The sequence below is a fragment of the Rhinopithecus roxellana genome, chromosome 9 (genome assembly GCF_007565055.1).
Source record: "Rhinopithecus roxellana isolate Shanxi Qingling chromosome 9, ASM756505v1, whole genome shotgun sequence".
Classification (NCBI taxonomy): Eukaryota; Metazoa; Chordata; class Mammalia; order Primates; family Cercopithecidae; genus Rhinopithecus; species Rhinopithecus roxellana.
Window position 1 is genome coordinate 67,366,127 of NC_044557.1, and position 12,308 is coordinate 67,378,434.

Here is a 12,308-nt window from a genome sequence, read left to right on the forward strand (position 1 = left end):
GCAAAAGCAAAGGAGAGAAAACTGATGATTCATTTAACTCATATTTCTTGCACTCTTACCGTGTGCCAGAACTGTTCTAGGCACTAGAGTTATAACAGGCAAAAATTTCTGCCATCATGAACCTTACATTTTAGTGGAGGGAAGGAGAAGATTCAGTAAGTAAGTTATATTTATATGAGAAGATGGTGAGGCCTATGGAGAAAATACTTGCTCTTTCATTATGAGATTGCCTACTCAGTTTCAAAGCAGGGGAGGTTATAACTTGAAAAAATTTATGCTGGCACCTATGCTTAGTTTCTAACTTTGTTGGAGTTTTGGTCTTTGTAACTTGATTTTTTGAGAAATAGATAGTTTTTAAATAATTAAACTAAATCAAATTTATTCATGTTTGAGAATGCTTGATACATTGAATTGGGAAGTAGAATTCATTTTTTAAAATTGTTTAAACCCTACATTAAACCATATCCCATTAATATAAAGCAAACCCATAAACATCCTTTTATACAATGTTAGTTGGGTCAGTTGCACATAAAAATAATTCTAGTATGGCCTATACTGGAGAATATTTTTTCATTTCTATAAATAAGAACTTCAGGCTTTTGTGGCATCTTACTTACTTTGAAAACACATGCAAAGAAAGAGGGGAACCTCTGATTAAAACATAAAATCTAGCTCATTGAAAGATTTCTAGCATAATGAAAGATTTAACATAACTGTGGTAAAAACATGAAGGCCACATCTATTATTTGAGAAACAGCAGAACTGTGTGGTTATGACATGCATTAGGCTCTTGGTTCCCCAGGAGAATGCCTTTGCCTTGAAAGAAAAAGGTGCATTCATTCTTTGAGGTCTGTAGTTTCCTCAGCTCATCAGAGCACAGGCACATTCTTTTCTACGTGAAGCGTTTTGTAAACTGAACTTTGTTTTCACTTCCAGCTCTAGCCATCCTCGGGTAGCTTGCCAATAGATGAATTCCACTCATTTGACCCATAGTCCTCCTTCTCTTCATTTCTCTCTCTTTCCTCACAGCAGTGCATGTCCACCATACCACCTGAGAGTCTGTGGAATCTTATTTTCTGTTATACTTGTTTCCTTACACTCATTTTCCTGTCTTTATTATGATAGTCAAACTTTCTCCTCAAAGGTATAGCTGACTTGCTTTCATGAAAACACACTTTCCTAATAAGATTTATCAGAGGTCTTTCCATACCTTAGCCACTATGCTATGACAAATTTTATAATTAATAAGTGCATTTCAAAGTAAAAACGTTACAAACATGCTTAACAGATGTTTTTATAACATGAAATATTCTACTGCGTTAAGATCAAAATGCTGACTGTACTTGTTCCATATACCTTCAGACCAGTGTTAATGTAATATTTTGGCAAGGTGAATCGTCTTTTTTGGATATAAAACTCTTAGCATAAGCCAGGAATGGTGTTGCACAGCTGTATTCTCAGCTATTTAGGAGGACTGCTTGAGTCCAGGAAATCAAGACCAGCCTGGGTAACACAGCAAGACCCAGTCTCCATTAAAAAAAAAAAAAAAAAATAGAATCTCAGGCATATACAGGCATATATTTAAGAGAAATACTCTATCTGGACCTTTCTGTGATAGTGAATAAACATGATGAATACTGACTGACTTGATCGTTTGCAATTAGAGTTCATGTGGAGAAAATAAGATTTTAAGCACAATTAACTTATGAATGAATGTATGCATTCACTGACCTTTTCCACATTAGTCTTGATTAATTATTTTTTTTCCTATTCTCTAGACAGTGGAGGCTGCTAATTTATTCTACTGATACAGTGAGACCTCATATAATAAATTGGGGAAAGAAACTGGTTAGCTTTTTGTTTTATTTTTAGACTGAAGAAACTATAGAACCTATGTGGAACTTACACACTTCTGGTAGATACATAATCATTTTCAGGAACAACTTAGTAATATATAGTAAAACGGCAGATGCTTAACCCTGCATCCTAGGAAATCCCTTCCCATAGAAACTCTTACACAGAGAGTCGTGCACAAGAATATTGACTGTAGATTCTTCCTAATTCTTTTAATGGGAAAAAATCTAAAAGTCCATCATAGAAGAATTATTAGTAAATTGTGATATACTTAGACACTGGAATACTACCATACAGTTGATAAAATGAATAAAGTTGACCCACATCTGTCAACATGGATAAATCTAGAAAATATAGTGTTAAATTTTAAAACGTAAGTTATAGAATAAATACAGCATGATGTCATTTATATAAAGTTCAAAACCTGAAAAACAATACTTTATAAGGTTATGGTTAGTAAATAATGTAATAAAAATATTTTTTTAAATGTTTGAGAGTAAAAACGGAGTTTGTGGTAATGAATACTTCTGAGGAGAGAGAGAAGGAAATAAGACCAGAAAGCGGTCCCCACTGTATCTATAATGTTATATTGCTTTATTTTATAATGTATAAAGCAAAATTGACATAATATTATGTTTTAATAAAGCTGGTAGATGATTTTTTTGTATTTCATTTTATGGGCATATGTTTTAGTCTGTTCTTTCTAAGGTATATTTAAAATGCTTTCTCATTTAAAACCTCCAATACTTTTTTTTTTCCTTGAGACAGAGTCTCCCTCTGTCTCCCAGGCTGGAGTGCAGTGGCTCAGTCTTGGCTCACTGCAACCTCTGCCTCCCAGGTTCGAGTGATTCTCCTGCCTCAGCTTCCCAAGTCACTGGGATTACTGGCACCTGTCACCACGCCCGGCTAATTTTCATATTTTTAGTAGAGACAGGGTTTCACCATGTTGGCCAGGCTGGTCTTGAACTCCTGACCTCAAGTTATCTGCCTGCCTCAGCCTTCCAAAGTGCTGGGTTTATAGGCGTGAGCCACTGCGCCTGGCCAAAACCTCCAATACTTTTTAAACCATTATAGATTCCCCAAAATAATACTGGTATATACAAACTCAACTTAGTGATAAAGTTCTGTACGAGATGGAAATATCTCCATCTGTCACTCAGGACTGTCCATAAACAAGGGAGGCAAAGAGCCTGACTTGAACAAAATGGTGATCTTCATTAAGCTGGTCCTCAGCCTACCTCTTGCTGGTATACTTGCCTTTCTTTAAAAACTTGAACTCTATCCTGTCAATCCAGAGAAGGATCTCATTTCAGTCATTTTAGTTCTCATCACCTTAGTTATATGGTTGCTTCACTTTTCTTATGGGCATGAGAAAATAAAAGTGAATAGACAAGACAGGTCATATGATATAAAGACATACTTTATATGCTATAAAGAGACAAGCCAGTACTTCTCTGGAAGCTACCAATTAAGATAAATTCTTAAATATTTAGCCTTAAAAACAGAAATTATTTTAAAATTGTTAACTGGCTAATTTTGTCCAAGGAAGTGCCTTTTCATGTTCACCTGCTTTGTATTTAATATAAATTATTGTGTTGAGGCCCCATTAACAGCCACAAGTTTTTAGTCAACTTCAAAAATTTCTACTCAACTCTTATCTGTAATCCATTTAGGTTTGTATCTCTTCCCATCAATCATGAATACATAAAGTAATATTTTATAGTTGGAAAGTGTAGCTTAAAATAGTAAATCAATAAAAATGTTGATTTCATATATTTAATTTTTATAATCTTTACAGATTACAATACTGTGATGAGACTGTTCCTGTAACTTTTGATCCACACACAGAATTTCTTGGTCCTCAGAAGAAAACAGAACAAGTCCAAAGAGACATTGGATTTTGGTGTCCAAGGCATCTTAAGACTTCTGGGGGACAAGGGTATAAGTTTCTGGGAATTGACCAATGTGCGCCTCCATGCCCCAACATGTATTTTCAAAGCGATGAGCTAGAGTTTGCAAAAAGTTTTATTGGAATAGTTTCAATATTTTGTCTTTGTGCAACTCTGTTCACATTCCTTACTTTTTTAATTGATGTTAGAAGATTCAGATACCCAGAGAGACCGATTATATATTACTCTGTCTGTTACAGCATTGTATCTCTTATGTACTTCATTGGATTTTTGCTAGGCGATAGCACAGCCTGCAATAAGGCAGATGAGAAGCTAGAACTTGGTGACACTGTTGTCCTAGGGTCTCAAAATAAGGCTTGCACCATTTTGTTCATGCTTTTGTATTTTTTCACAATGGCTGGCACTGTGTGGTGGGTGATTCTTACCATTACTTGGTTCTTAGCTGCAGGAAGAAAATGGAGTTGTGAAGCCATCGAACAAAAAGCAGTGTGGTTTCATGCTGTTGCATGGGGAACACCAGGTTTCCTGACTGTTATGCTTCTTGCTATGAACAAAGTTGAAGGAGACAACATTAGTGGAGTTTGCTTTGTTGGCCTTTATGACCTGGATGCTTCTCGCTACTTTGTACTCTTGCCACTGTGCCTTTGTGTGTTTGTTGGGCTCTCTCTTCTTTTAGCTGGCATTATTTCCTTAAATCATGTTCGACAAGTCATACAACATGATGGCCGGAACCAAGAAAAACTAAAGAAATTTATGATTCGAATTGGAGTCTTCAGCGGCTTGTATCTTGTGCCATTAGTGACACTTCTCGGATGTTACGTCTATGAGCAAGTGAACAGGATTACCTGGGAGATAACTTGGGTCTCTGATCATTGTCGTCAGTACCATATCCCATGTCCTTATCAGGTAAAAGCTATCACTTGGATTATGTCTATATTTACATTTAATGTAGAAAATGTTCCATGGAAATGTACTTGTATTAGTCATGGATGTAAAAGTTGATTTCAGCTGAGAAAATACAAGAGCCATAGGTAAGGATTTCCTACACATCAACTGAAACTGGGGTGAATGTTTCATGACTTCCTTCCTCAAGCTTTAGCTTCAGTTGTGTAGTAAAGCACTTCCTTTATTCTCTGAAAAATTAAATTAAGCTACAAAGGCAGATTAATAGCAATAAAGAGCAGAGTCAAAAGAACAGACCTTGACATTGGGAGGAAAACAGAAGTCACTTTTTGCCGCGTTGGCAATTGTTTTTAATTTTTTAGTTAGTAGTAAAAAATCTTATTTGGATATATTTAATTTGATCATATTATCTTATAGCTTTTTACATAGTATATACTTACAAAAACAGAATTTGCTTTTTGCCTGACTCATCTGTCATTTCTCAATTGAAAAAAACACAGTTGTAACAAAATATGTTTTATGTATTTCTGATTCTTATGATTAGTATAAGGGTGGTGTTTTTAAAATTAATAAAAGTAAATTTCTGAAAATATAAAATTTCTTAAAGCTTTTTAGTTGAAGTTTTGTAAATATAAATTTGGTTTTGTTTTAATAGATTTTAGACATTATTCCTGACTCTGTGTGGTATTAAGTGCATTGAACAAGAGCACTGCCATCACAGTGTATCAAATTATGCAATGGAAAGGTCAAACTTACTGCTTTATAACATTGTGGAACCTATTTTTTATGTTGGTATGTGGGGATACTAGTTTTACTGGCCTTATACCTTGTCCATAATCTGTTACCCATAGTTTGTTTTTACTATATACTGAATAAGAGGGCTGTGTCTTAATGTGATCCTGCTATATTAATAATGACTCCTAGATTCCTCAGTCTTTTTAGCAAGGTCAGGGAGAGGAAATTATTACATACTGCTAAAAAGTTTAAGATCTATGGTTTTTAAGTTTAAGATCTATGTTTCTTATGTTTTATGTAAGAAATTATAAAATATAGGATATAATTAGAAAATTATAATCTTCAAGTGGAGAAGGATATAATATTCTTGTAGTTACAGAAATTACAAAAGATTGCTAAATTTGACTAAGTAAAAAATTTTTTTAAAAATTCTGTGTGACAAAACAAAAATAACAACCAATCCATAATCAATGTCAAAAGACCAACTGGGAAAGTTTATTTGCATATGACATCATAGTTGAAGAGCTAATTTCTCTAATTTATAAAGAGTTGCTACAGATCAGTAAGAAAAAAACCATCCATCTGATATAAAAATGAGAAAAGAGTAGGAAAAAGATTCACAGAAAATAAAAATGAAAAAACTATTCTTAAACATGTGAAAAAAGTTATATTAAAATAAATGTAAAATTAAATTAAATTATATTTCCATGTATGATATGGCAAACATCTAAAGGTGTCCTAACCACTGTGTGGTGAGACAATAGCAAAATACAATTTTCAGACTTTGCTATTAAGAGTTAGTTCTTAACTAACTCTTAATTCTTCAACCTTCTGTTGAAGCAGTTTCACAGTATGTATAGATTTATAATGTGTGTACACTGATCCTGCCCTTCTGGGAATTTATAGACAGATTGCTTACAAATATGAGAAATTAAATAATACCAAGATAGTCACTACAATATTATTTGCAAATGACAATAGATTGGAAGTAAATATCTATTAATAGGGATAGTAGAATAAGTTATGGTTCACTCACACAATGGAACAGCCTTTACAAAGAATAAAGAGCTCTGGCCGGGCGCAGTGGCTCACGCCTGTAATCCTAGCATTTGGGGAGGCTGAGGAGGGCGGATTGCCTGAGCTCAGGAGTTCAAGACTAGCCTGGGCAACATGGTAAAACCCCGTCTCTACTAAAATACAACAAATTAGCCGGGCGTGGCTGTGTGCGCTTGTAGTCCCAGCTACTCGGGAGGCTGAGGTGGGAGACTTGCTTGAACAGGGAGGCGGAGGTTGCAGTGAGCCGAGATCATGCCATTGCACTCTAGCCTGGGTGACAGAGTGAGACTCCCGTCTCAAAAATTAAAAATAAAAATATAAAATAAAATCAAGAACTCTATTTGTACTGATACAGAATGGTCTCCAAGAAATATTAGTAAGTGAAAAAGGCAAGAAATGCAGAGTATGTAATATCTTGACCTTTGTGCAATGTTTAAGGTTAGAATTTCAAAGTTTATGCCTAAAAGAAAAGTATAATTTCAATTCTTAGGAAATTTTCACATTTTACTTAATTTACTTTAACCAAGTTTTTATAATATAAATATTAATAGTGTATAAAAGCTGTAAAATATTTATTGTTATGATGAGTTTAAATGCATTTTTGTGGTAGACTATAGTGGGGGAAAATAGGTAAATATTTAGAGGCAAATATTCTGGCAATTATAAGAGGCTACTGTATCTATCGAGAAAAAAATGTGAGGAAATCATGCCAAGATTTAGGAGATTATTCTTAAATATATTTCAGTATTTTCCCCTTTCTAGAGATTTGGTTCATAAAGCTTCTTTGTTCAGCATTTAGATAAAAATGTATTGCACTTAGAGCATGCTTCATTATATCATTTCAAACCTTTTTAGTAAAACAGTTGAAGATTTATAATTTTTGTTCGTATTATATGGATAATATAGACTTCTTTCCACTTTAAGTGCATCACTGAAAATATTATTATTCACTATTTTTTGTAGGCAAAAGCAAAAGCTCGACCAGAATTGGCTTTATTTATGATAAAATACCTGATGACATTAATTGTTGGCATCTCTGCTGTCTTCTGGGTTGGAAGCAAAAAGACATGCACAGAATGGGCTGGGTTTTTTAAACGAAATCGCAAGAGAGAGTAAGAAACGATTGAATTGTCTGACACGGTTTTTAAATAAGCAGATCAAAATACCAAGGAACTGTTCAATGTACTAGAGTTTCATTATATCAACTATTATTTCAATTTGATTAGCCAACTGAAGTTTGGAAATTTTTTTCATGAAAGAGACATGCTTTATTTTTGCATTTGTTATACTAGTCTGACATATACTATTCTATTTGAAATATGAATGAAAGATTTATGAAAGGCATATTTTCTTTTCATGATTTATAGTATATCCAATATTATTACTGCTGTCATTGGATTCATTATTTTGGGTACAGCATTTTAAATAATTTTATCCTTTTTATCACTGATAAAAGATTAAATAAGACTAAGTATATATAAAGAAACCTATAAAGTATGATTCAAATATAAGTGATGTGTTATGGCCATTATTTACTACCTTTAAATCTTATTACACACAGCTATGACCTATTTTCACTTATTTGTCTTAAGATGTTAAAAATTCAAACTTATGGAATATTCTATAACAATATTGATTTATATTTATGAGTAATTCATCTTAGTTATATATATATTATATATACACGTGTACACACACACTATATACAATGTACTATAGCTTTTTAAAAATTGTTCCCCACTGGTTTGATTAACTTATTTCAGAACTGTAGACCTGAAGAATCATATTTAACTGGATTTTTTTTGCACTATTATTATATATCTATCTCATATTTATTTACTCACACTAATTTCAGTGTAACTTGCTAATTTTTAATGTTAGAAAGGAAAGAGTTATATTTAAATGAAGCCCATTAATTGTATTCTCTATCCTTTTCTTCTGGTTTACTTCTATATTACATATTTATGTACGATACAAATACAGTATTATGTATAGTACATTTATGCTGTTTTGAGTCTCCTTGCCCTCATCCTTTGATTCTTGCCTTTTTAATTTCTTGCCAGTTTACTATTTATACTGACAAAAGCAACTTAGAGTGTATACCCAAAAGATTTTATAATACCAATTTATGTCCTAGTATTTATAATCTCAGATTTTATAATAATATAAACCATAGAATTTTCAACCTTAGCGACTAAGGATTTTTGGCAAAAGATATGTGATATCCTTTATAGCCTCTACTGTAACACTTGTAATTTGAGTAAATCCTCTCCTTCAATTTTCTTACAGTCCAATCAGTGAAAGTCGAAGAGTACTACAGGAATCATGTGAGTTTTTCTTAAAGCACAATTCTAAAGTTAAACACAAAAAGAAGCACTATAAACCAAGTTCACACAAGCTGAAGGTCATTTCCAAATCCATGGGAACCAGCACAGGAGCTACAGCAAATCATGGCACTTCTGCAGTAGCAATTACTAGCCATGATTACCTAGGACAAGAAACTTTGACAGAAATCCAAACCTCACCAGAAGCATCAATGAGAGAGGTGAGAGCGGACGGAGCTAGCACCCCCAGGTTAAGAGAACAGGACTGTGGTGAACCTGCCTCGCCAGCAGCATCCAGCTCCAGACTCTCTGGGGAACAGGTCGACAGGAAGGGCCAGGCAGGCAGTGTATCTGAAGGTGCACGGAGTGAAGGAAGGTGAGATTTGATTTTATGTAAAATCATCACTATTTTAAATACTGAATTACACATTTTTTATTCAAGTGTAACACATCTGGAAAGCATTTTGTGATATATTATGTCTGTACTCTTACCCGAAGGAAGTTTGGGTTCAGCCTATAAATAATGCTATTTAGTAGTTTAATTCTTGGCTTTGAGAACAGCTTTAATATATGTTGTTCAAGTAGGAATGTTCATTTCTGTGGTAATTGTTAAGAGTTCCTTGTACATTTAAGTAAATGCAATTTACCTGAAATACAGGCTAAGTTTTAATTAATACTGCATTTTAATTCTGTCTAAAAGGGGTGTCACCCTATACAAAATTATAATGTGTCATTTTATCTAAAATTATTTTATTTTCTGAACATGAAAAGATATTGACATTATCTTTAATGAGTTTTCTCAATGGCCATAGGTGACCAAAACACAGGTAAGCCAGAATGCAAACAGCTAATTGCATTAAGATCTCAAAGTTATCTTACCTAACCCTCTCAGACTAGGCTAAATGCACCTTCTCTGTGTTCCTATGGCAGCTTTCATATATTTGGATTGGAATTAGATACATGCTTTATCTTCTAGTAGATTTGTAACCTTCTCAAAGGGAAAGCTGAAGTCTTACTCATCTTTATGTTCCCAATTTCTTACACAGTACTGATCCATGGTGGGAAATCAATAAAACATTTGTTAAACTGAGGACAGGAATCCTGCCTTATTAATTCTATTCCCCATGAGACTCCATGTTCAGCCTATATATGAGTAGTGCTTGATGAAGTTTCTGAAGTCAGTGAATATTATATTTTAAAAAATTATTTGGCCAGGCATGGTGGCTCACACCTGTAATCCCAGCACTTTGGGAGGCCAAGGTGGGCAGATCACAAGGTCAGGAGATTGAGACCATTCTGGCTAACACGGTGAAACCCCATCTCTACTAAAAATACAAAAAATTAGCCGGGTATGGTGGCACCCATCTGTAGTCCCAGCTACTTGGGAGGCTGAGGCAGGAGAATCTCTTGAAACCAGGAGGCAGAGGTTGCAGTGAGCGAGATCACGCTACTGCAGTCCAGCCTGGGCAACAGAGTGAGACTCCATCTCAAACAAAAATAAATAAAAACAAAAATTATTTGTATTTTGAAGTGTTAAAGTACACCTAAAGACTTTTAACTACTTATTCTCTGATAAAGGTGGACACTGGTGAGGGGTTAAACTCATGAAAAATGGCATCATATTTGTGCTTGTGGATGTGTGTGTGTCAACGTTTTTTCTTTTATCTAGGATTAGTCCAAAGAGTGATATTACTGACACTGGCCTGGCACAGAGCAACAGTTTGCAGGTCCCCAGTTCTTCAGAACCAAGCAGCCTCAAAGGTTCCACATCTCTACTTGTTCACCCGGTTTCAGGAGTAAGAAAAGAGCAGGGAGGTGGTTGTCATTCAGATACTTGAAGAACATTTTCTCTCATTACTCAGAAGCAAATTTGTGTTACACTGGAAGTGACCTATGCACTGTTTTGTAAGAACCACTGTTACATTCTTCTTTTGCACTTCAAGCTGCATTGCCTAGTGTTATACTGGAAAAAATAGAGTTCAAGAATAATATGACTCATTTCACACAAAGGTTAATGACAACAGTATACCTGAAAACAGAAATGTGCAGGTTAATAATATTTTTTTAATGGTGTGGGAAGACAGAGTTAGAGGAATCTTCCTTTTCTATTTATGAAGATTCTACTCTTGTTAAGAGTATTTTAAGATATACAATGCTATTTTACTTTTTTGATATAAAATCAAGATATTTCTTTGCTGAGGTATTTAAAACTTATCCTTGTATCTTTTTATACAGATTTAGAAATAAGCTTATATGTATTTGAACTTTTTTGAAATCCTATTCAAGTATTATTATCATGCTATTGTGATATTTTAGCACTTTGGTAGCTTTTACACTGAATTTCTAAGAAAATTGTAAAATAGTACTATTTTATACTATAAAAAAAGATATACCAAAAAGTCTTTTAATAGGAATTTAACTTTAAAAACCCACTTATTGATACCTTACCATCTAAAATGTGTAAATTGTATAGTCTCATTGTTTGAGGAATTTCACGAATCTAAATTATGTAACTGGAATAAGGTGCTTACTCAGAGTGTCCACTGTTGATTGTATTATGCTGCTCACTGATCCTTCTGCATATTTAAAATACAATGTCCTAAAGGGTTAGTAGATAAAATGTTAGTCTTTTGTATATTAGGCCAAGTGCAATTGATTTCCTTTTTTTAATGTTTCATGACCACCCATTGATTGTATTATAACCACTTACAGTTGCTTATACTTTTTCTTTGTTTTAACTTTTGTTTTTTAACATTTAGAATATTAAATTTTGTATTGTACAAATGTAAAATTTGTATCCTTCTCAGACATTTTGTAGAATTCATTTCGGCAGCTCACTAGGATTTTGCTGAACATTAAAAAGTGTGTTAGCAATATTAGTGCCAATCAAATGGAAAAAAGGTAGTCCCAATAAACAAGACACAATGTTTTTATACAACATACTTAAAAATATTAAGGAGTTTTCTTAATTTTGTTTCCTATTACGTATTATTCTCTGAACAAGGTTTTCTGATGCTTTTGGTTTTCTCTCCATTTAGCATTTGCTCTCAGTTTTTTTCTCTATTTAGCATTCTGTTAAGGCATAACAACTATGTACTGTATGGAAAATGTTGTAAATATTACCTTTTCCACATTTTAAACAGATAACTTTGAATACAAAAACTTTGTTTTGTGTGATCTTTTCATTAATAAAATTATCTTTGTATAAGAATTATGGAGTATTCTGTGGTTAGGTATAGTAGTTCTGGCCGAGGAAGTAGTGTTATTTTTTAGATTAGTGACTCCATGACTGATAAATCAGAAGCTTCTTTTTAACTTTGAAGGAGAATACAGTCAAGACTCTTGTTTTTTGTCACGATTTCTCTCCAAAAATGTAGATTATACAGCTATATTAAGTGTAACTTTTTAAAGCCAGTAGGAAAGCTCTGGGGTGTGGGGGGTGAAGCAAAAGGAACCCCAGGACCCTGTTTTCCTCCTAACAGTGATTAGGTGATACAGACAAACCTCCCAAAAAAGAAGGCTAAAA

General features: G+C 33.7%; 1 protein-coding gene across 2 annotated transcripts in view; it reads left to right on the top strand.

The window, feature by feature from the left end:
• The window catches only part of FZD6 (frizzled class receptor 6), a 35,620-nt gene extending 23,627 nt beyond the window's left edge, over nucleotides 1–11,993 (top strand). For both annotated transcript variants that reach the window (XM_010354525.2, XM_010354526.2), the window contains 4 exons: nucleotides 3,653–4,670; nucleotides 7,422–7,570; nucleotides 8,748–9,158; nucleotides 10,452–11,993. In XM_010354525.2, the coding sequence (XP_010352827.2) occupies nucleotides 3,653–4,670; nucleotides 7,422–7,570; nucleotides 8,748–9,158; nucleotides 10,452–10,620 (1,747 nt within the window). In that variant the 3' untranslated portion in view covers nucleotides 10,621–11,993. The remainder of the gene's footprint in view (nucleotides 1–3,652; nucleotides 4,671–7,421; nucleotides 7,571–8,747; nucleotides 9,159–10,451) is intronic.
• The last annotated feature ends 315 nt before the right edge of the window (nucleotides 11,994–12,308 follow it).